Genomic DNA, 25,749 nt, shown 5'->3' with positions numbered 1-25,749 from the left:
ATATTATATAATTACGTAACTATCATAATATAGTGATATTAAAATGACTATATATATATATATATGAGTAAAATAAAAATAATGTTATATGATCATAATTAAGTTTATTCAAGTTAGTATAATAACTCAGAGATTAATAACTAAAATTTTTAGTTGAAAAAACAAAACTAAGATAAATTTAGTTTAATAAAAATAATTTATTTACCTAATATTTTCTCAAGTAAAAAATAAAAATATGAATATATAAGCCAATACGTGATATATAGATCAAATTATCTTATCTGCATATTAATATTTATCTTTTAACTTCTTATTTAAAAAATATGTCATGTAATTCTTATGCTACAGATTTTATTTTATTTTATTTTGTAAATTTGTATTTGGTTATGTCTATGCATGTACAAACGATTTAGGGTTTAGAATTATGTTTGCACAAAACATTTATATTTTTTTTACAAACTCAGACGATGGTTTGAAAGATAAATTAAATTTTTATAATTTAAAGGACCAATAGTGATTTACAATAATTAGTTGATTAATATAGACATAATATTAAATTATTTTTACTAGCGCTTAATAGCTGCAATTTTTGTCTCAAAAAGATAAAGATTAAAAAAATAATTTTACAAATAAAAAATTTAATTAATATTAACTAACTAAACATTAATTTTCTATATTTATTCATTATCAAACTGCAGATTTTATTTTTATATATTATTTCTTTTATTTTACAATAATTAAACAAGGATAAAAAAAATTAGCATATTATTGTCTAATTCTCAATAAGATACTGGTGAATATTAACGATCAACGTGCAATCCACGGTGCATAAAATAATTGAATGAAAATCTAATAAACAATTTGATTTTGTTGATTTTGTTAATAAATAATAATCGAACAAGGTCAGGTATAACTACCTATAAAAATTTACCAAGTAATTAATAAAGTGTAATAAGCTAAAATATATGTAATCGAAGATCATGCAATATTCGAAAATAATAAAATTAAGATAATGTAAACGCTAGCTAGCTGTAATTATTATTAATTTAGTAGGCTTCAACCTTGCAGACGTAAACAAAACATGTGGCATATTTATTTCTTTTATCTTAACGTCAACCTTTCACGATATATATATTTAATTAATTTTAACTAAGTTGCATCCACACCTAGAAAATTAAATGCACACACAATATGTGCCAATATATATAAATTGGCATTAGGCTGTGTTTGAGACACACACACACTTGAGTCCAAAAGAACAAGAGAATTTTTAGAGTGAGTGTTTTTTTATCCAAGTAATAAGAATGGAAGCTGTGGCACAGAAACTGGAGCAGCCTTTAATGGTGAATGATTATCATCGAAAGGAAGTGGTGTTTGGAGATGAGAAGGCTCAATCGCAGTTTACTATTAACACTAATCTTATTACTACTGCTGCTGATCATGATGAAGTTCATGCCGGTAATAAAGCTTCTTCTATCTTTATCTGCTTCTTATTATTATATTATGGATTCCGTTCGGAGGCAATGAACTATTTGTACAATGTATACAATAGAATATTGAGTTATAAAATGAACATTCCCTGTACTATCTAGAATAACCATCCGAGTATTAGGGATAATAAATATCTTCTAAACTAATTTTAGTTCACCAAGGATCGAACTCTTGACCTCTCAAAAATATAACACTAATGATTATATCTCTAATACTCTATAAACTTTCATTGTATACATTATATAAATATTTTATTGACTCCTCGTACCTTCCCTTATATTATATATGCAGAGGCTGAAAAGTTAAGTTAGGTGTAATTATTTTTATATAAAATTGTTAATTAAAATAATTTAATATGTTTGATTAAATTATTATTTAACAATTTTTAACTAAAAATTTTATATAAATAATTATATGTGGATTTTTACTATACATAAATTTCTTTTTTATTTTGAATATTTTTGAGATAATAAAAATTAAATTATATATATTATAAAAATTCTAATACTACACTAGCTATAGCTATAAAGTCATTTATCCTAAAAATTTGGATAGTTAACGAAAGGTACACTCTTATAAAAAAATCCGAACATTTGCATACTTGTGTATAATGTATGTTGTAGAGCATTTCATTTCATATAATACTAATAATAACAATTTTAGATTGATAATATCATTTTCTTTTAATTATATTTTTTATTTTTTCAAAAACTACTCGTAATTCTTATTTTTATATTTAAATACATGCAAATAATAATAATAGTAATTCAAAAATTTGAGAATTAACTAAATCAAATTAAAGCTATATATTTTCTTTTTTCGTTCACAGTAATATCGATCACCTGCATATATAATATATACTGTATCAAGTATTTTTTTTTTCTTTTTACCCATATTCTACCAATCCAACCAGGAAACAAAACCATAAAATTAAATCAATAGGATGATTTTTGGGATCTCATATTCAAACTATATATCATATTATTATAGGACAACAAGAACAAAATTTTTCTCATAAAAAATGAAAAAGAACATATAAATGAAGGATTTTTACTGTTGGCAATTATTTATATACACAAACATATCATACTGTAAAAATCATATGAAATTGACAGCTGAGAGTTAATTAAATAATTTGACTAGTTAATTTAACTAAATTTTTATTTAACGGCTCTCAGTTATCAATTTCAAGTGAAGTTTACTACACCGGAATTTTCACCATATTGTATATATAATATTGTTGCTCAGTTGATGAATTTTTTACTTATTTAATTTGTTCATGTAATTAATGAACAGCTTCTGCGACTCATTACAACACAAACGACTTTGGGCCAATATTAATACAAGAGGTTCTCAAAGGAACATACCACCACCACCAAGATGAGAAGGGTATTTCTGGAACAAAGGAAAAAAATTGGTTACCCATTTCTGATTCTTCATCTTCTTCTCATGAAGTGAATCCCCAGAAAGCATTGGAAGAAGAAGAACCAATAGGGGTAGTAATTTCAACGACGGAGAAAATAAGAGAAATATATCTGAAGAAGATATATATTATGCCACCAAACCATGAATTCTATTGCCCTAATTGTAACGTTTGCATAGAAAAAGTGGTTTTATGCAAAACTGGAAAACAAACAGATTCTCCACAATTTACTGATGAACAACAAGAACCTCCAGTCAGATGCTCTGCATGCTTCGGTTTCCTCATTCAAAAGGGTACTTAATTATTTTTACAGATGTGCAAATAAATGTTTATGTTTATATGTATTTATCAAATTAGTCATGTGTTACTTTACACATTTTTAATATATATTTTATGTAAATAATTAATTTAGTAATTAATTTTTACTGAAATATATAATATTAATCATATTAAGTGTATAAATTATATAACACCTTTTATTTGAGAAAAATAGAATGAACTCGTAAATTAGATTTTAATGAATTTTGTGTCAAAAAATTCGTTTGTTATTTACGGAGTAGTAACCATGTAAAATTACTTTAAGATAAAATAATTTCTCAATATTTGAATATGACATTTATTTTTAAATTTTTAAAAATTAACTAATTTAAAAAATAGTTTTCTTTTGTACGTGAGAGGATTAATTTGTCCCTTACTAATGAATTTTGAGAAACTTTTTTCCGATTCCTAATTTATGGATAAGTTAATAAAAAATGATAAAATATGATAATATTTTTATATAAATAATTTAATTAATATGTAATTTAAGAATACATAATAAACTTATTAATTAAATTTATAATACAAATAGAAAATTTAAATTTATTAAATAAAAAATAAAAAATTTGCTAATAACAATTTTAATATGTATTTTAAAAATACATATCACCTAAATCATTATATTAATATGAAATAACATATCACACAAGGAAGGTAGGTATCAGACTTGGACATAATAAATAAACTAATAAGTAATAACTTATAAGTATCGTAATCTTAGAAAAAATTATATAATTTTACCCTTTGACTTAATTTATTTCTATATGCATGGTCAATTAACCTACAAAGTCATATTCACATATATAATATCTTCGTTATGGTTGCATTTCTTTTCATTTTTCATTTTCTGCAGGCACTTATGATTGTTAATTTGTCACGTAGTGTGTTATTTTCTTCTTCTTATCTTTTGGTTATCTTATTTGTATTCGAAAGTATGTTGAATTCAACTTACAAATTTTAAAATTTAAAATATATATTAAAATTATATAAAATAACATATACATAATATTTAATTTTTTATATTTCTTTCATCGTCATCAATAGCCATTATCAATGGTTCAATCCTATTAACTTGCACTCATGTTAGTTTGTTATATATATTTATATGTGTGAGATATTTTTCAATTTATGAGCTAGCTTTTTAGATCCAGACATTAATTAAGTTCTTAATTTCTTTAATTTTGAACAGGTAGAGAGTGGTTTTCTGGGTTCTTACCAATTAGTGCTCCAGCCCCAGGTAACTTATTTCTTTCATCCAACCAGTTTAATTATTATTTAATTGATCAATTAAATAAACGACGTAAAAATCATTATCATTGTTAGAATATTAGTTGTTTGTGCCTTTGTGGAGTAGTAGCAAGTGGTAAACAGCTGGACTTTTTGTTATAATAATAAAGACATAATAAGTTTGAATATTAAGAAGCATACTTATTAATTTAAGGGATAACAACTTTGAAAGTTTCTTCCCCTAAGACTGCAAGAATAGTGTATAGGTACGTCTGATAATTTAATTATTTTTCGTCCAAATTATTATTGTCCATTTTACAAAGCTACTCTTATATTATTTGGCAATGGCGTCTTATATATGATGATAAACAAAAACCTATCTAATTTCATTAACGTGATAATTAATTTAAGGGTATAAGTATAAGCACACCACTTTAATAAAAACATTAAAAATATTTTTTTTAAAGATGTTTATATATGTCATGTTATTATTGGACATCTTTATTAAATCGGTTAATAATTTATTTTTTAATAAATTAAAACAAAATCGATTTATTATAACAACAATAATAAACCTACTTGTCTATATTATAATTATTAGATCCGGTTTGATCCGATCGAATTACATAATCTAAATCGAATATTTTTAAATTATTTGATAAAAAGACAAATATATTTCTGACTTTTTATTTTACAGACATTTGAATCCCTATAAATTTAAAAATACAATTAGATTCCTAAAAAAATTGGATTTATTGTTATTGTTATTATAAAAAAAATCGGTTTTATTATAATTTATTAAGAAATTAAAAAATAACCAGTTAATTAATACATCTAATAATAATACGGCAAATAAATATCTCTACAAAGAAACGTTTTATGCATCTTTATAAAAGTATTCATCTAAATATAATTGACTACTTAATAATAAATTCTATATCAGATCATTTAAAACAAAATAAATACAAAATGATAAGATAGTATTATTTCTTCATTTAACAATATACACCATTTGTATCTTATAATTATTAACTAATGATAATTATATTTAGGTAAAGTCTCATATATAATTGTGTTCATATAAAATTAATAGTTAAAAATTATTAAATAATTTAATATATTTAATTAAATTATTATTTAATAATTTTTAAATATTAATTTTATATTATCAAAATAATTACATTCAAATTTTTACTTTATATTTTAATAAAACTGTGAAAAAATAAAAAAAATAAATTTTTATGATTGTATTGTTATTTCTAATATAAAGAACAATGTCACCTATTTATACTAAACTGAATTTAAATTTTAAAATAAAGTAAAACAATCAAAATTTTTAAAAAATTCTGTTAAAAAAAGATAAATATAACAGACTTAAAAAAAACATAACAAATTTAATATATTTAATTAGCTTGCATATAATATTCTCTCTAAAAATGTTTATATTGAAATAATGTATGAGGAAGTATGTTTTGATTGATCAGGGCCAACTCCAACTCCAACTCCAAAGCCAAATGTAGCAAGAGGAGGAATAGAGGAGGGTGAGATTATAGCAAGTAGAAGAAGCAATAAAGGATGGGAAGTTCTTAAGAGCTTTGTATATGGTGGTTTGGCTGAATTATTAGCAAGTCTCAGTCTTGTCACTTCTTCAGCTAGTGCTGATGCTAACACATGTATGAATTATTAGCAAGTCTTATTGTTTATTCGTTAGCATTGATTTTAATTGTACCTCTTCATCCATTTTTGTTTGCAGTGAACATTGTTGCTCTGGCTATTGCAAACCTCATTGGTGGCCTCGTTCTCCTCATCCATAATGTGAGTTCTGTTTAACGCATTGTTCTTTTTATTTATTACTAATAAAAAAAATAAATAGATGTCACTTTATAATTCGAAAACATATAATTATTGATTAACTAAAAATATAAATACATTTTTTATTTTTCAAAATGCGAGATATTTAAATCTTTTTATTCAAAATATATAAAAAAATAACTTATCTAAAAAAATTTAGATATCTTGTGTTTTAAAAAATAAGAGACATTTTTATATTTTTAATTAGCTAACTCAAGATTTATTTATTATTTTTTATTATTATTATTATCATCCCATAAAGTTCATTTTATATTCATTATTATTAGAACACCCTTTTAATTGTGGTGTAATTTAAGTGAATTTGGATATAGAGGAGTGCTAGGCTCAATAATTTTTGTGATTTGTAGTCATCAAGTAGCTATCAATGATATTTTTAATGGTGTCAGATTTCATCTAATAATATGAGATTACTCATTTTATTTTACTAGTTACATACTGGTCAGAATTTAATAAAGTTGCTAGTCTCCTAAATTTTTCCTTTTGGATATATATGCTAATCTAATATGTATGCATGCATTGACAGCTTAGAGACCTAAAAAACACAGAAGCAAGAGAAGAGGAAACAGAAAATGAAGCAGCGGTTGATAAATACTATGAGTTACTTGGAACAAGAGATCATTTCTATCTTCACACATTTGTTGCTGTTCTATCATTCCTAATATTCGGACTATTGCCGCCGGTTGTGTACGGATTTTCGTTCCGGGAGAGCGACGACAAGGAGCTGAAGCTGGCGGCGGTTGCGGTGGCTTCTCTAATTGGCATCACATTGCTTGCATTAGGCAAAGCACATACTCAGAGGAGACCAAACAGTAACAGCTATGTTATATACTTCACCACAGTGTTGTATTATGTTACCTCTGGAGTGTTGGCATCTTTGCTTACTTATGTTGCTGGTGCACTTGTTAAGAGGCTTGTGGAACAACTTGGCTGGTTTGACACTCACCCTACTATAAATGCTGGCTTTGCCAATGCCATGTCCTTTCCTATAGGCAAGAATCAAGGAATGAGTTACTACTAGTTTGTTTTTTTTTTTTTTTGTTGGATTGTGTTTGGACTATATTTTCGAGGGGTGAAAGATCTATTAAGGTGAAGAAGTTGATAAAGTTGTAAAGTAAAGAGTTAATCATTTTTAAATTAAGATAATGGAATACACATTTTATAAAAGTTACAAAATTAACGGTGATTAATCTTTTATTTTACTACTTTATCAATTTCATCGCTTTAGAGTATCTAAATTCATCTTTGAGATAGAAATAATAGCAAAAAATTGTTTGGTTATAAGATGGAAAGTTCTTTATCAAAATGATCTTTTATATTAATTGTATGTAATAAAATAGTTTTTGAAATTTTAATTGTATTGATTAAGTTTTTGAGATTGACAAAATGTACTATGTTAGTCGCTTAATTATGTGGTATATTTTTTTTAATATCAAAAAAATAATTGATATAATTAGAAGTTTAAAAAATATTTTAGTATATGTGATTAATCTCAAAAATTATTTTGGAACATAACTCTATGATGGGATATAAAAATTTTTTCTTCTATACTTGCTAAAAAGTGAGGAAAAATTATATTTATCTTTTTTGTCTTTGTATTAGAAAAAGAATCCAAACATAGCTTAGGAGTTGTTTTTATTGGACAATTTGTTCTCTTGTCCTAGCTTGCTTCATTTGTTGAATTGGAACATTCATGGTTAATTTTGAATTTTCCTCCTCTCCCAAAAGTTTTTGAAGTAGTATGGTGTATGTCTAATGTAATAATGTTGTTGAGTATTGTATCTGTTGGCATATAATAATGGTGGTTTTCTACCTTAGTACATGATTTGAAACTTGAGTTATCAACAATAATGTTATTTATTTGAATGCATGCATTTTTTTTATTTAAATATAAAACATCTCACTCATGAAAGAAAAAAAATTTGAATTAAATGATTGGTCTATAACTTCATTAAATTTATAATTAGATCCTTATATTTTATTTTTTTTAATTAAATTTTTATATTGTTTTTAGTTTTGTAATTAAGTCCTTATCAGTATAAAAAATATTAGAATTAATAGAATATTTTTTTGTAAATTAAAAGTACCCACAATTAAAATTTTAATTTGATCTTTGATCACACAATTTTTTAGAGGAATATTATGTTAATTTTAACTTTATTGGCTCAAAAAGTATTTAATTACAAAATTAAAAGTAATGTAAAAATCTAATTAAAATAAAAAATATAAAGACTTAATTCTAAATTTATTAAAATTTATTAAAATTATAGGGACCAATAGAATAATTAAATAAAAAAAAACACACATTTTGTTTCTCCATAGTTTAGAAGGGAAGAAAAAAGTTTATCATCAAATCCACAAATGCCTGAAGGTTCATGAATTTGCTATAACAGGCAAGCTATGTATATTTGTGTGTGTGGCATGAATAAAATTTGCGTTCACTACTAGAAATAGAAATGGAGTGAGTTGATAATTTCTTTTTTTCTGTTTTAGGGGTGGAGCTAGATAAAATATTAGAGAAGATAAAAAATATTTACACAATAAAATAAGATAAAAATAAAATTTTAAAAAAGATTAAATTAAAATTTATATATAAATTACATATAAAAAATTAAAATTAAGGGGCTATTGCCCCTTTCCTACAATGTAGTTCCGTCCCTGCTCAGTTTTTAGTAAGAGTAGTAATACTAATGTAACAAAAGGAGTTTCAATTGGTTATGTTAGTTATGTTATAGGATGGTTAGTTAGTGTTAGTTGCTTGCCATATCAGATTCTGTTAGGCCCGTCCACCATAATATATTAGCCGGTACCTATACATTATAACTCTTGACAGTTCTTTGTGAGTGTGTGTGAAATATGAGAGAAAATCATATTATGTTATGTAAGTGATTTATGTGAGTAAGGAATCTTTGAGCTAAGAAATTATGGACTTTAACTCAAGATTTGGTATTTGCTGTGCGATGTGAGAAAATTTTTACATAACTGTTTGCTCATAAAATTTGTCAGACAAACATTTTAATATTGTGTAACATATTTTTGAATTAGATAAAAGATTGATTATAGTTATTAGAAAATTTTGATATTTATTCATTTATAAGTTCGAAATAATTGGAGTTTCATTGAACTAAATTGTCAAAAAAGTGTCAATATAACTCTTAATAAAAATTTGAAATGCCTCATTCACAAGTTCTCTTGCACTATATTATTATCCTCCTACAAGAAGGAGAGTGTTTGTCGATTTTTTGTAAATTGATGGTGGTTCGATATCTAATGGTTTGGGAGCGAAACGTACTCCTTTGTGCGAGTACCAATTTTTTAAAAGTGCATCAAAGCGTCTTCGATTAAACTCATATTAAAAGTAAAAATAAAGAAAATTTATAAATTGATAAACGAACTTGAAAATTAAAGTTTTTGAAGAATAAATGTACGAAAGATGAAAAGAACTTGCATTAAAATTTAGAAGAAAAGAATAAAAACACCTTTGATTAGATCAAAAGGTTTCAACATAAAAATTAAAGAAAAGATGAAGATAAATTGAACAAAAAAAAAATAGAAAAAACGTAGAAAATAAAATTACTTAAAATGTTAAATTTACAGAATAGTAAAGTAAATTGAAAGAAAAGAAATGAAGATGGAAGAAACCCTACAGAAAAGATAACTCGATTGCAAACTCAAGAAATTGTTGAGATGTGAGTGTGCTTGAGTGTTTTTTCTGAGTAAAAGTTCTAACCCTTATTCTTTAAAATTTTCTAGTATTTATAGGCTATCTTACATAACGGACAATTAATTTACAATTAATTACAATTAAATAAAATCACAAATTTGAAATACAATCCCTCTTGGTAACCGTTCTCGCCGTGTGATTGTAGATATTCCCCATAATTTTCTCGTGTGATAAAAGTCACTAACTCTCCTATTTCCAAAACTATTTGACCAGCTCTTCGAAGGCCTTACTCAATTTCCCGAATCGAGTCTCCTACTTGATTTGAATTACTCGATCAACAAAACAACCGAATTCCATATCAGCGCCGATTTCTTCTAACTTCATACTTATACGCATGTCTCCTCAAGAAACCACACTTGACTCATTTCGATTCAACTTACTCTTATAAAAAATATTTTTTCGACCAACAAATTGCCCCCTTGGATTAATATGGTTGCTTTCGATAACATTATCAAAAAATAAAGCACTTAATCCAAAAGATGTCAGTTTTTAAATCAGTAATAATTGTCATTTAAACCCCTCATTACTTCTGATCCACTCGACACGTCTCCCGAGACTCGCGCTTTCTCTCTCTACCACTTCATCTTCCTTGCGAAGTTACCTCTATTCGCATTCTTTCCACAGTAACGACTAAGTGACACTTTAAATTTATCACTCTCTCCTTTGTTCAAATTTCTTGAGCCTCATCATTCTCTGAGTTTTCTCTACACCCAGAATCTCTTCACAAAATCTTCAACCTTTATTCTCCTTTACTCTTTCTGAAAATGGCTGGTTCTTCCTCTCAAGCTGCCACCCAAGATAAGGGTAAAGGCCCTATAATAGCACCGTCATCTCCACCAGCCCTTCGCATTCTCAATCAAGTCAATGATGAAGTTATTGACGATCCCCATTTGCAAACTAATGACACCAGAATCCTAATCTTCTTCACAATCGATGCTGATACACACTGCTTTCTTGGACCGATTGAGTCTCTGGAGAGGGCGAATAAAAAACTCTCTTTCTTCCCAAGTGCTGGAGGTGAAGACTTACTGATAAACCAAGCCTTTAACATCTCCCATTTTATCAACCAAAAATCCTTTAGGAACAATCCAAAGATTAATCCTCGGGGATACGATTTTACAGCTTGGTATCGACGTCTTGAACCTACTAAAAATGCTGACTGGAAAGCTTTAGGAATTCATGAACTACTAAGGCTCTCCCACTTCTCACTTACCACATACCCTTGGATGATCGGGGCTGTGACTTGTTTCTGGAATAGAACAAGCAACAACTTCCACCTTCCATGTGGAATGATCGGAATATCTCTTCTTGACGTGGTTATTTATTACAGTGACTTTATCGCCCATAACATGGGTGCAGAAGGTACGAAAATCACTGAAAATGAACATGTAGCCTTCTTGTTTTATTGGTTGAATGCAATCTTGTTCTGCTATCGAAGTATCCAAATTTCGAAACTCTACCTTTCTTTAGCTACTCTCCTCCATGAAGGAAAATCCCTCAATTTGGCAAAGTTTCTTCTAGGACATATTTTTGAAGAGCTTGGTCAATTTGTTTGTGACCTTTGAGACAACAGAATAATCAGTGCACGGGGCCCTCTATGGCTTCTTCAACTATGGTTTAATGCCATTTTTGAAAATTTCATGACAAAACCTGAAAGTGGTAGTACTGACAAGCAATACATTGAAGGTTTTCGACTGTCTGATTTCAAACCCAATTTTCTGGACACCCAATCAGATGAAGATAGATTCTGGGCTGTTTTCTCTATTTTTCATTCCTGCAAAGATTTCGAAAATGACAAACTCAATTTTACTCCTTTCCTGCATCGCAACCGTGGTCCTGCCTGGCTGGATCGTTTACTTTTTCCCGACACTAATGAAGAAAATGAACTTGCAAATCAAAATTGGGCGAACATGTTAGTTGTTCAAGTAATTCTAATAGGGCTACCTTTACATAAGAAAGAAAGGTTCAAAGTTACCCTGTATGCTCCTCATTTGACAGCCAGACAACTGGGATTTTCTCAAGCTATCCCAACGCCACAACCTCGCAATGATGCTCCTTTCTGCCACATTGCTTTAACCACTCAAGAGGATTTTAATTCTTGTCTCTTAAAAAATCAACAGCGCTGGGATCGTTTTAATTTCGTGGTGTACGATTGCAGCTTCTATATCACCAAATGCTATTTCGAATCGTGTGCTACTTATTACTCTAGGTACACTCGGACCTTAGAGGAAATTCAACAAAACGCTATTCGAACCATCCCTGTTGCTGAGAGTTCTCCAAAAAGAACTCACAAAAGGAAAGCCGAAACCACCCGACCACCACCATCCAAAAGTAAAAGGACTCCTACAAGAACTTCTCGAAAGGTAATTATTTATATTTTTTTATAACTCCCCCTTTTGACTTAGGATGTACTTCGATTTATATTTTCTTAACCATACTCAACTCTGAATTTCTTATCAGTTGGTACTGCCATCATCAACTGAGAATTCTGATGAAAGTTAACCAACCAATAAAGACACTCCTGCTGCCTCCTCTCAATCAGAAGACACGGCCGATTCAGAACTTTGTCCTTAACCAATTCGGCAACAAAAACTTACTCTGGTAGCATTTAATATTCCCATATATGTCTTTGTTAAAATTGAAATAAATTCTAACTTGCAATTATGTACCTTTTACACCAGCATTCCACTGTTGCTCATTCAATCACATATCCTGTGATGCCCGATCAGCCAATTCTGCAACAACAACATGATCAAGGGCATTCTTCATCTCATGATTCAATTCAGTTCACAGGACCCACTCAAACAATTCCAGCCGCTTTTCCACCTCTTCTTCATACAACACAGGTGATTAATCTAACAGCAAATCCCTTGCAGCACTCTCTAGAAGAAACCCATAGACTTGAATCAATTTCCCCAAATAATCAAGCTATCTTCTCTGAAGAGAACCAAACGGTCCCGGATTCTGATTCTGCTTCTAAAGCTGTCGAGACCACCAATTCAGATTCCTCCTGATCCAAGGTTTTAGAAACCCCTCCAGAGCTACAACCTAATCCTTCACTCCAAGCTAATTTTCAGACCCCTCCAAGACCAAAACCCGGAACATCGAGTATTCTTACCACTCCGACCAGTGCTACCTTGGATGACTTGATCTCTGTTTTGAACAAAGTTATACAAGAAAACAAAGTGCCAGTGCCTGTACCAGCAATCTCAAGACCTGCTACGTCAAGGCCTTCAATCAAATTAGATCCTGATATTTGGGAACAACTTCGATCACTCCTGAAACTCTTGGATCATCCACCTACTACATGGGTTAATGATCCAATTCTCAACAAACTCTTGGCTGGTCTTTTGAATTCTTCTTTTGAACTCCCAACTAACACACTACATTCTACCTCAATTCGAGAATTCAAACAACTTCTCAATGAGAGTGTTGCATCTCAGTTTTAACTCCAAGAAACTGAAAATGAAGAAGCCAAAGCTCAATCTAATATAGAAAATTATCTTGCAACCGTTCAACCAATCCAAGTCTCTCGTGAAGAATTCGATCTAAGGATCTCCCATGCTATTTCTATTCAAGATTTTCATGATCAAGAAGAAGCAAGACTCGCAGAGCTAACTCAGATTCAAGAACAACTTGCCACCATACGCCAAAATCGAGCCACCATAGCCAAACATCTGGCTGCAGCCCAACAAGAACAACATCTCCTTATTCAAGAACTTGTCTCAATCGACACCAAGCGAGGAGAGTATGAAAAATAACTTGAGAAAATCCAAGCTGACAAGTTCATTTAGATTGAAGTGCTTTCAATTCTGGAAAACAAAAGAGCCAAGCTGTGCTCAGACTTAGCAAGGCTGATAGCGCCTTGAATTTATTTTTATCTCGAGTTTCGTTTCATTTTGTAATGACTTCCTTGTTCGATTTGGGTGCAGATAATGCTAATATTGCATCTGCTTTATTTTTATCAATAGCTATCGCTTTTTTATGAACAACAAAACCTAAGAAATTTCCAGCCGATACCCCAAAAGCGCATTTCAAAGGATTCATTTTCAGCCCTTTCTTCCTCATAGTAATTAATGCTTTCCTTAAATGATCAATGTGATGGCTTACTGAGATCGATTTAACCATGACATCATCGATATACACTTCCATAAACTTTCCAATAAACTCATGGAAAATAGCATTCATTGCTCGTTGATATGTTGCTCCAGCATTTTCCAAACCAAAAGGCATTACTACCCATTCATATGTACCTAATGTCCCAGGATAACGGAAGGCAGTTTTAGCCACGTCATCTTCTGCAATGAAAATCTGGTTATATCCAGAATAACTGTCTATGAAACTGAGAACTTCATTTCCCGCTGCAGAGTCGATTAACATATCTGCAATAGGCATAAAATATTCATCTTTTGGAGTAGCATTATTTAAATCTTGGAAATCGATGCACACTCTTAACTTCCCATTCTTCTTCATAACAGGGACAATATTCGATACTCACTCACATAACGTGCAGTTCGAATAAATTTTGCTTTGATCAAGTGTTCTATTTCCTCTTTAATTTTAACATTGATTTCAGGAGCAAAACGTATTGGAGTCTGTTTTACTGGTCGAGCATTGGGTTTCCGTGCTAACTGATGTTCCACTAATGAACGATTGAGATCAGGCATCTCATGATAATCCCATGCAAAACAATCTTTAAACTCATGTAAAAGGTTGAAGAGTTCAGTTCGAAAAGGATCAATGAGATCTTTACAAATATATGTAATTCGAACATCATCAGGAGTCCCCAAATTAATTTCTTCTAGGGGTCTTAAGACTCAAACCCTTTATAATAATCATCCTCTTTAATTGAATATTTTTCAAACCCCAAAGGTTTCAAATCATAGATGCAATCAAAAGTGAAATCAATAGAATCATCAGAAATATAAGAAACTTGATTTTTGATTAAATCATCACTACTTTTATTTTCTACACAATGAGCCTCTGCTATTAAATCAGCAGTCCGGCTTGCATCATTAGTTTCATTACAAGTAATAGGGAAATCATAACTACATTCGACTGGAAGCGTCGAATCGAACATATTACAATTAATAAACTTACTAACCCTATCTGATTCAACTTCATCAGAAGAATCATCTTTATTTTCTAAAAACTGAAAATTATTTAAATAATTATGCAATGTTATCAAGTAGTTGAAAACTTCCTTAACCTGGTCCATAGTGCGGTTATTGAGGTCCTCAAGAAAGACAGTCCCAACCAGTCGGTTCGAAGCCCACGTCTGGATAACGCAACTTTACCGAAAGGCTTTCTGAAGTCAAATAACACCTTTCACAATTACAAGAATTTAGAGATCGATCAACATTTAAAGGCTTCAATTTGCGATTATAAATCCTAAAATTGACATGCATTTGTTCGACATACAGACTCGAATCTGCTTTGATAATTTCAGGTTTACCCTCTTTAGTCCAGAGAAGCTCGCTCTGATGCACAGTAGAAGGCACAGCTCCTACACCATGGATCTAATCTCTTCCTAACAAAGCATTGTAGCTAGCCTTTGATAGCACCACCACAAACACAGAATACCTTTCTGATAATCTCACTTTTACAGTCAAAGTGGCCAGCCCTCTTGCTGGCGTAAAAGTCCCACTAAAATCAGTCACAGCAATGTTTGTAGGGACCAGATCTTCAGGATGCTTTTCTACTTTTCTCAACATCCTCTCAGACGGAAGACTAATTGCTGCCCCACCATCAATCAACACCTTGTTTATTTTAAACCCATCCAGATTTGCAATAACATGAAGGGGGCGTAGATGAGACACTTGTCTTTCAGTTGGCCGGGGAAAGAACCCTGACTCATCTTCTTGATCATAATCCTCGTCTGGGTTACTCTCACATTCCCCAAGGTATTCAGTTGGAATGATCGAGATCATCCCTACCATATCATCATCTCCTTCATCAAAATACTCCTCATCGACATCAACGTCCTTATGTTTATCGACCCCAGAGGATTGAACCACTGCTTTACCTTTTTCCATCTTTGCAGGCGATGGAATTTCTTTAGGGTAAGTCTCTCCATCAGAAGGAAAGACAATTCGAGAATGCACAGAAGGCGTTGCCCCCTTTCTTACCTCTTTTCCTGTCTCCATTTGAAGTTTCTTATTCCGATTGAAACTTCTTCCTCCACCTCTTCCTCTTGGATAACCTCTGGCTCGACCCCGATAGAAGGCATACTGATTTCGGGAAGGTGCTCAATGCCCCCACTGAGGGTTACGTCGATATAGATGATCACGCCTTTGGAATTCCTGACAATTCCTAATCCATTGAACACCTATAGCCTGGGAATGGCTTAAAGGTGCAGTCACATCATGCTGAGGGATCTTTGAACTAGAACCCTCCACACGTCGAATTGGCTGTCTTTGGCATACTTGTTCCTCCCTATGAGCCAATTCTTTCTTTATCCTTTATTTTTCAAAGATCGCTGCTGCTTCAGCATCGAAAACAGCATTGCATCGAGGACACAGAGATACATTCTGATCTTTCATCTTTTGCTGAACTAAGAAATCCAGCAGACCATCTCCTATCCTAGGGTATACAGATCTTACTTGTGACTCAAAGTCATCTAGAGCCACATCAAAATCATAGGACATGCCAACCATGTTCACCCCTAGGCAAGGTTCGACACAACTAGCATCAACTTTGAAGGGATCTACATCACCCTTCATTTCTTTCTTGCCATCATCGAACTTCAATCGTCCTTCCATAATTGCTTCTTGAATCAAGCCCCTGAAACGGACACAAGTATTAGTCGAATGACTTGTTATTTGATGAAACTTACAATAAGGCTTTCCTTTTAAATCTTTCACAGAAAGCAAAGTCCTACCCTCAGGCAAAACTAATTGTTTATCTTTAAGCAACTCATCAAAAAATTTGATCAAATTTTGAAATATCAAAACTATATTTCTTTGCACTTTTTAGTTTTGAATCATTCGACTTTTCATTGCTAGAAAGCTTATTCAACAAAGAACACACATATAGAGGACCTTTCTTAAGTTCAGCCAAATCGATTTCTATTTCGAAATTGAATTCCTCCTCTGAGGATTCCATGGTTACATAAGCAACCTTTTCTTTTCGAGTAAACGGTTTACTCTTTGACCTCTGCTCATTCCTATATTTTTCTTTCTCCTTTTTCATGAATTTGGTCTGTCGGACCTTTTCAGCCAAATGAGCCAGATCAGGAATATGCACATTAAGCAACTTCCTGCGCATATAAAATTCCAACCCCATAATTGCTATTTCCACTATCTCATTTTCAGGTAATGTCACATAGCATCTACTTCTAGCGTTTTTGAAATGTAATAAATAATCATCGATGGTTTCACCATCTTCACATTTCAAAGCCACTAGATCAGTAACTGTTACGTTCATTTCACCTCTATAAAACTGAGCGTGAAAAGCAGTTTTCAACTGATTCCATGTTGTGATCAAATTTGGTCTGAGATTTGAAAACCAAGTAAATGCATTCTTCGTCAATGACAAAGGAAAAAATTTCATTTTCAAATTTTCATCATTAGCTAGATTCCCGATCTCGACCAAATAACGAGCAACATGTTCAGTAGTTGATTCTCCAACTTCTCCAGCAAATTTTGTGGCTATCTTCAGAATTTTCACCCCTCTTGGCACTTCAGCCATTTGGATCACTTGGGAAAAAATGGACACAAAATGTGGTTGATTCATAAAACCAATATTCAGCCCAACCCGATTTAATACCTCTTCTACAATTCTAGTAACTTGATAACGATCACCACGCAATCCGGCTAAAAAGTCATCAGCATTTTGACCTCGGGGAACTACGTGAGGATTTTCTCGATTTGGATTATTGTTTTTATTTTGAAAACTATTTTCCATCCCTTCGTTATTTCCTCTAGCATTATGCCTCTCACCTTCATCATAATCGACAATTCGAGCAATCATCTCGACTTGTCTAGGAAGACGCTCGAATCTCGATTCATGATCAGCCATCATGGGATTCAGAATTGTAGTCATTTGCTGAGTCAATAAATTGACCAAGTCATGGTGACTTTCCTCCACTTGTTGCCAATGTGCTGCCATCGAATTCACAGCATTCGAAGTGGATCCCACATTATAATCACGAGAATACTCGAAATGTTGTTATGGGTTTTGAATATTATTTACTCCATTTGTATTCCCAAAACAGACAGGCGGAACAAAACCACCCACCGGTGGGGTATAACCAGGAGGAAGACCATAAGAAGGCCAACAAGCGGTTAATGGAGGTTGATATGGTGGCACAGGGCCACGTGGACGAATATTGCGTCTAAGATTTCCAGTTTGAATAGTCGTAACGACTATGCTTTCAGTTCCGATTGCACCTTCCGAATGTGAAGACACGTTGGCTTGTTGCACCGATACTGGTATGCTTTCATTAGTGGATGAACCACCATTCACAATTGATATCTCATCAGCCATGTGAATGATTTTCCCACTTTGCAATCGCATACACTAAGTAATACTCAATTTGACACACTTCGGTTTAAAACTGTCCCACCAGTCGTGCCAATTTGTTTTGTTGATTTTTTGCAAATCGATGGTGGTTCGATATCTAATGGTCTGGGAGCAAAATCTACTCCTCTGTGTGAGTACCTGTTTTCTAAAAGTGCATCAAAGCCTCTTCGATTAGACCCATATTGAAAGTAAAACTAAAGAAAATTTATAAATTGATAAACGAACTTGAAAATTAAAGTTTTTGAAGAATAAATGGACGAAAGATGAAAAGAACTTGCATTAAAATTTAGAAGAAAACAATAAAAACACCTTTGATTAGATCAAAAGGTTTGAACATAAAAATTAAAGAAAAGATGAAGATAAATTGAACAAAAGAAATAGAAAAGACTTAGAAAATAATATTTCTTGAAATGTTAAATTTACAGAATAGTAAAGTAAATTGAAAGAAAAGAAATGAAGATGGAAGGAACCCTACAGAAAAGATAACTCGATTGCAAACTCAGAAAATCGCTGAGATGTGAGTGTGCTTGAGTGTTTTTTCTGAATAAAAGTTCCAACCCTTATTCTCTAAAATTTCCTAGTATTTATAGGCTATCTTACATAACAGACAATTAAGTTACAATTAATTACAATTAAATAAAATCACAAATTTGAAATACAATCCCTCTTGGTAACCGTTTCCGCCGCATGATTGTAGATATTTTTCATTATTTTCTCATGTGATAAAAGCCACTAACTCTCCCATTTCCACAACTATTCAACCAGCTCTTCGAAGGCCTTACTCAATTTCCCGAATCGAGTCTCCTACTCGATTTGGATTACTCGATCAACAAAACAATCGAATTCTAAATCAGCGCCGATTTTTTTCCCATGATTTGTTATTAATCTTTTTGAATTAAAAATTAATCTGTAAATTTAGAATAATTCATGGTCGAAATCGCAAGAGAGTGCGTTGGAAATCTTTTACTGGATTAGGGTTCAAAGTTTTTTTTTCCTAAGTTTGGGGCTACTCATGGTCGAGAGAGTGCGTTAGGAAAAGGTGATTAGAGTTTTTGAAAGGGGATTTTAGTGTTTTGATTTTTTAAGATAGATTGGGTTGTTTAATTGAAAATTTTAACTAGATATATACATTAACAAGGCTATTATCTCAGTAAAATATAGTGATCAATTCAACAATTTTCATTAAAAATGTGTTCTGATGAGTTCAGGGAGCGCTAATTAAATTTTAAGTTCTTTCAGAGATTATATTATCAATAACAAAAATCTAATACCATTTTGTCAGTGTCAAAATTTTTCAAATACTAATTTAGTATTTACATTAATGCTCAATTTTTTAGTTATGAAAGAATAAAATGTCGTTGATGTTTTGTAAAAAACCACAACAATATATAATACATAATTTGTGTTATTTTTGAAAAATTTATTCTTAATAATTTAATACTAAAAAAATTCAGATTCTCAATTTTTACTTCAATTTATATTATTTTTTATAATAAATATATTATAAATTTTTAATATGTAAGTTGAATTGATTTATTTGATAATTATTAAATTATGTTTTTTATTTAATTTTTTTAATAAAAGTAATATCCTGAATACTCGCGGATATTCGTCTTTTTGCATGGACAAATATGGGGACATGGGACAAGATTAGAGAGGGTACAAGAGTTATTTTCTTAAAAATGATGAAGGCAAGGTGAGGGATATCCACTCCAATCATAGAGGTTAGTTATTACTTATTAAGAGACATATAATCGTGGACTGTTGTGACTAATGGAGTTAAATGTGGGAAATTTAGATGATTTAAATTTTAGATTTTTATTTAATAGGATAAAATATGATTTCTTTTATTTCTGAATTTTTTTTATTTTATCATATATATTTATACACAAATATATTAGTAGTTGATTTTAGTAAGTAATTTTAATGTATAAATAATATTTTTATAAAAAAAGTTAGAAATCAAAGTGTTAGTACAAAAAATTCTGTCACTAATTTAAAATATGAGTTTAATTTTAAAATATTTTATACAATCGTGTAATTATTTTCATTTTGTTTAATGACCATTGATGGGATCTATGAAAATAATAATTATTTTTGATAATATAGTGTATTTGTATTATATGATTAGATACATATATAAAATTAACTGTACATCAAAATAAATTTCTTAAAATATTATTCTAAAACATTATTATACTTAAATGATTCAAAAAATGGTTAACTACGATTTTTGTCTTTAAGATATAAGTCGAAAATTTTTTTATTTCTAATTTTTTTGTATACAAAATTAAGTTTTTATTTTTTTTAAAATCAGGTTTTAAAATCTTTTCTTTACTTCCACAATTTTAATCCTTAAGATAAAGATAATTTTAAAATTAAATTAAACTTTAAAAATTATTTTATATATAAAAAAATAAAAATAAAAAATTTTTGAGATTAAAATCGTACTTACACCTTCAAGCAATAAAGTTTTGATTATTTAAAAGATGAGTTTTAGGGCAAAATACTATAATAAGCCAGCACTAGAACCAAGCTACGTAAATAAGCCAAAACGAAAATCGTTTCAGCAATAACCCAATAAATCGAACCAACTTAGTTCGAAATAGGAACAGAATTGCTTTAGCATAATTCGAACCAAGGTGGTTCGAACTCACAATGCACATAATTCGAACCAAGCTAGTTCGAACTACACCTTGGAATGCGTTGCATGTAATTCGAACCAACCCTGTTCGATTTAAGTAGAGGTAATTCGAACCAACCTAGTTCAAATTACTCTTGAATCGGCTATATAAGGGGTTCGAATCAGCCTCATTCGAACCATTCTTCCCTTCCCCTACCCCACCAAATCCCAGAGAAAACGACCCAGATTCTCTCCGAGGAAGACCTGAACGGAATACTCTGCTGAATGGGGGACAATCCGGCACGGTTATATCGGTTGGACGGAGTCGCTCATATAGCCGGGGTCATTAACGAGGAGGTTAGTACAGATATAACTTCGTGGTAGTGGTATTTGTGAGTTAGTGGTTTTGCATGTGGTTTTGGTGGCGGTTCATGTTAGACGGTGCTTTAGTTGGTGGTTTATGTATGTGGTTTCTATTAGTGGTTTATGGTAGCGGTTTATGTTAGTTCTTTACGTTAGTTGTTTTATGTTGGTGGTTTTATGTTGGTTGTTTTATGTTGGTGGTTTAGTTGGCGGTTTAGTTGGTGGTTTAATGTTAGTTGTTTTATGTTAGTGGTTTGTGTTAGTTGTTTTATGTTAGCTGTTTTTAAGTTGGTGGTTTATGTTAGCTGTTTTATGTTAGTGGTTTGTGTTAGTTGTTTTGTGTTAGTTGTTTTATGTTAGCTGTTTTTAAGTTGGTGGTTTATGTTAGCTGTTTTATGTTAGTGGTTTGTGTTAGTTGTTTTGTGTTAGTTGTTTTATGTTAGCTGTTTTTAAGTTGGTGGTTTATGTTAGCTGTTTTATGTTAGTGGTTTGTGTTAGTTGTTTTATGTTAGCTGTTTTTAAGTTGGTGGTTTATGTTAGCTGTTTTATGTTAGTGGTTTGTGTTAGTTATTTTGTGTTAGTTGTTTTATGTTAGCTGTTTTATGTTGCTGGTTTGTGTTAGTTGTTTTGTGTTAGTTGTTTTATGTTAATGGTTTCACTTATGCTGTTTTATGTTAATAGTTTTACTTATGCTGTTTTATGTTAGCGGTTCTAGTTAAGCTGTTTTATTGTAGTGGTTTAGTTGCGTGATCTATGGTAGTTGTTTAGCATGTGGTTCTCCTTCATCATTTTTTATGTGGTCTTATTTAGTATGATGTTTTGTTGGAGAGTTATCGATTTCGTTATGTTTGTCATTGGTTATGAATCCGGTTATAACAATGCGGTGAATGTCATGTGCAGCCCCAGCGATGCATCAGGAGCATGCGGTGGCAGCAGGGCATGCGATTAGATGACAGATACGTTCCGTACTTGCAGATGGCAGGTCTATACCATCTTGCAAGGCTGAACGATAGATGGTTCCGGTTAGACGAGGCCCTTGTCAGTGCATTTGTCGAGCGATGGCGTCCGGAGACGCACACCTTCTATATGCCATTCGGAGAGTGCACGATCACACTTCAGGACGTGGTATACCAGTTGGGGTTGCCAGTCGGAGATATTCATCGTCATGTGACCAAATCTCCGCCCCTCATCACGATGCTGAGTCCATAAGGAATAATCAATCTGGTTCGCCCACTCGCACATCGCCGGGTTTTCAGACCGCAGAATATCAAACCAGTAATCAAATTCAACCTCAATCTTCGCATATGCCGCATTAACTAGAAGCCTTCGTGCGTCTTTGCCCTTGAAGGTCAGGGAAAAATTAGCCGCTACGTGTCGAATGCAGAATGCACGGTATGCAGATGGAGGTAACCAACCTCCGTCAGGAGCCTCAAGCGCAGCCTTGATGCCGTTATGCCTGTCCGATATAACCAGCAGACCCGGCTGTGGTGTCACGTGCTGTCGAAGGTGCGAGAGAAAGAATGTCCAGGACTCTGCATTCTCACCCTCAACTAGTGCGAATGCAACAGGTAGAATGTTGGAGTTCCCGTCCTGTGCAATTGCGATGAGCAACGTTCCCCCATACTTCCCATACAGATGTGTGCCGTCAATGCTGACTAGCGGCTTGCAATGACGGAATGCCTCGATGCACGGAGAAAAAGTCCAGAAAAGTCTGTGAAAATACGCTTGAGACTCGTCTACCTGTCCTCCAACTCGAACGGGGCTCGTCCTTAGGACTGCAACAGTACCAGGCATCGTCAGCTGGACACCCAACACCCACCTAGGTAGCTCGTTGTATGACTCATCCCAGTAACCGTAGATGAGGGCGATTGCCTTCTACTTTGCCATCCAGACCCTCCTGTAAGTCGGCCTAAACCCAAAGTGTGCTGCCGTGGCGTTCAGGAGCACCTTTATGCTTATGGATGCATCAGCCCTAACCATTGGCATAATGAACGCCGATATCACATGATAATCCAAACTCCTGTGGTCACTAGAGATGGAGGTGGCAAGACAGGTGTGAGGTCCGTTGTACCGTTTGACCTCCTAAATGCCCTTGCGCTGCCGGAGACTCAGTCGAATCAACCATGTGCACCCATTCCCAAACTCTGAACACTTGCCCATATACCTGCGATAATCAGACTCCACTACCTTGTACTGTACCCCTCGCCGGATGCTGTAAGTCTTCACACTTAAAAGGGCCTCATCTTTATCCTGAAATTGCTGACCAACCTGGAACTCTGTCAGACCAGCAGTCCCTTCCGCATCTCTAGCTCCGAATCCAACAGAGTGCCCAGAAACCCCCTCCTGCCTCATGGCATCCAAGTCCAAGGAGGAAAAATGTGGTGGATACTGCTGTGTGCCAGTGCTAGAACCACCTACTGCCAATGCAGGCTCACTCGCTCCAATATCATCGCCGTTGTCATCGTCAATCATATCCGGCTCGACGTCATCCTCATCTGCATCACCCAACACTCCGTCTCCAACGCCAAGCGGTGCAACGCCGAGTAAATCATCCGGCATATTTTCCCTTGAACCTACGTCGTTACCTACGCTGCCATCGAGATCAACAGCAAAAGACGGGGAGGCGATAGCATGGACCACTGGCTGGTAAACAGGGACGGAGGAAGAAGCAACAGCAGGCCGGGAACTAGAACCGGCTAGCGTGGCTAAAGTGGTGGTATTCCGGTTTGAACCCCCTGAGCTGGATACCACATCAACCAGCTTTGCCAACAACTCTGGGGTCCTGACCTCCGGAAACTGCCGCCGACAAAGAAACATTACTTGCAAGTCCTCATCACTACTAATCGTGAAACAATCATACTTCACGGTATCCTGGAGCACCGTGATTGGAATGCGATAGAAAAACTTCTTAACCCTCTTCGAATCTTCCAGCCCGAGCTTCATCAGTACAGATCTAACAAGGTCATCATAGCTCGTCTTAGGAGTAACAACAATACAGAGAGGATCTTTATCTGTGAACTTCACTCCGAAACGAGTTTTCCTCTTAATGGATCCTCTGTGGTGAACCAAAATAATAAAACTCTCCTTACTAGCCATCTTACTCACTCTAATGAGACCAACTCACGTTTAGACCGGTTATATATATATAGAGCTCTTTCTCCCACTAATTCGAACCGGCCTGGTTCGAATTATGGTTTGTCTAATTCGAACCAGCCTGGTTCGAATTACTAAGGCCGGAAGCTCTCTCTATAATTCGAACCACGTAGGTTCGAATTACGTGCATTCATGGTTCGAACCAACTTGGTTCGATTTATTAACAACAACCAACTTGTAATTCGAACTGATCCGGTTCGAATTACTACCACATACAGTTCGAACCACATTGGTTCGAATTATATTAATATATGATCTGGCGCATTACTGAAACCATTTTCTGTTTGACTTATATACGTTAATTCTACATAGCATTGGCTTATAATGGTTTTTTGCCCTGAGTTTTATTAATGAAGAAATAGTGGAAAACACATTATAGTCGATTGATGATTGAGTGTTGATTTCCGGCTCCGCTCCTTTCGTTTGTTAGTCTTAACTGGTTTCACGACCACGGCGTTTGTCTCTCTCTGGGTCTCAGTCTTACACCCTGTCTTGTCTTTTTAGACATCACATCACGCACATGCTCCCTATCACCACCACCGCCACCACCACATTTCCCAGATCCAACTACTCTCTCTCTCTTTCTCTCTCCAACCGCAATGGTTGGTCTCACTGAATCCTGGTGCTTCTGCAAAGGCCTCAGCAAGTCCGAGCGGATGAAGGCCGCCATTTTCTCCGGTAAGGCCCACGCCATGGCCACCATCTCCCCCTCCGGCACCGGATTCTTGATCCACCGGAACCTACTTCTGACGACGCACGCCAACATTCCGTCTGCTGTCGCCGCCGAGACCTCTGAGATCCGGCTGCATAACGGCGTCGCTGCCACTCTTGTTCCTCAAAGGTACTCCCAACCTGAATCAGAACTCTGATTTTGTTTATCTTATCTTATGAGCTCATTTTAATGCTGAAATTATGAGCACTTGCTATAATAGAAATTAACTCTTATTTTGTTTATTACAAAAGAAAAAGAAAAAGTTATTTTATTTTATTTCATAGTAAAATTAGTCATTATAAAATTACTAATAGATAAACTCC

The 25,749-nt window shown here is 33.0% G+C and overlaps 3 protein-coding genes and 1 pseudogene across 3 annotated transcripts in view; 2 read left to right on the top strand and 2 right to left on the bottom strand.

The window, feature by feature from the left end:
- The window catches only part of LOC107464625 (NADH dehydrogenase [ubiquinone] 1 alpha subcomplex subunit 2), a 95,191-nt gene that overhangs the window by 63,226 nt on the left and 6,216 nt on the right, over window positions 1–25,749 (bottom strand). The gene's annotated exons all lie outside the window — the stretch shown is intronic.
- LOC107464673 (uncharacterized) lies at window positions 1,231–7,526 on the top strand. The gene is made up of 6 exons (XM_016083613.3): window positions 1,231–1,458; window positions 2,788–3,207; window positions 4,422–4,469; window positions 5,944–6,132; window positions 6,213–6,274; window positions 6,855–7,526. Exons 1-6 carry the CDS (start codon window positions 1,305–1,307, stop codon window positions 7,347–7,349), a joined length of 1,368 nt encoding a protein of 455 aa, XP_015939099.1. The 5' UTR covers window positions 1,231–1,304; the 3' UTR covers window positions 7,350–7,526.
- Window positions 21,198–24,657, bottom strand: LOC107464668 (uncharacterized; annotated as a pseudogene).
- The window catches only part of LOC107464669 (uncharacterized), a 5,787-nt gene continuing 5,131 nt past the window's right edge, over window positions 25,094–25,749 (top strand). The window contains exon 1 of the mRNA XM_016083609.3: window positions 25,094–25,555. Within this exon, the coding sequence (XP_015939095.1) occupies window positions 25,314–25,555 (242 nt within the window). The 5' untranslated portion in view covers window positions 25,094–25,313. The remainder of the gene's footprint in view (window positions 25,556–25,749) is intronic.

The sequence above is a fragment of the Arachis duranensis genome, chromosome 9, assembly GCF_000817695.3.
Source record: "Arachis duranensis cultivar V14167 chromosome 9, aradu.V14167.gnm2.J7QH, whole genome shotgun sequence".
In the NCBI taxonomy this organism is placed as follows: Eukaryota; Viridiplantae; Streptophyta; class Magnoliopsida; order Fabales; family Fabaceae; genus Arachis; species Arachis duranensis.
This window is presented reverse-complemented; position numbering and strand designations above follow the sequence as displayed.

What these genes read in the sequence shown, in the direction of transcription:
- LOC107464673 (XM_016083613.3), top strand. Translation starts at nt 1,305, where the DNA reads ATGGAAGCTGTGGCACAGAAACTGGAGCAGCCTTTAATGGTGAATGAT. An exon ending in TCATGATGAAGTTCATGCCG is followed by an intron (nt 1,459 to 2,787) that starts GTAATAAAGCTT and finishes ATTAATGAACAG; the next exon opens with CTTCTGCGACTCATTACAAC. An exon ending in AATTAGTGCTCCAGCCCCAG is followed by an intron (nt 4,470 to 5,943) that starts GTAACTTATTTC and finishes TTGATTGATCAG; the next exon opens with GGCCAACTCCAACTCCAACT.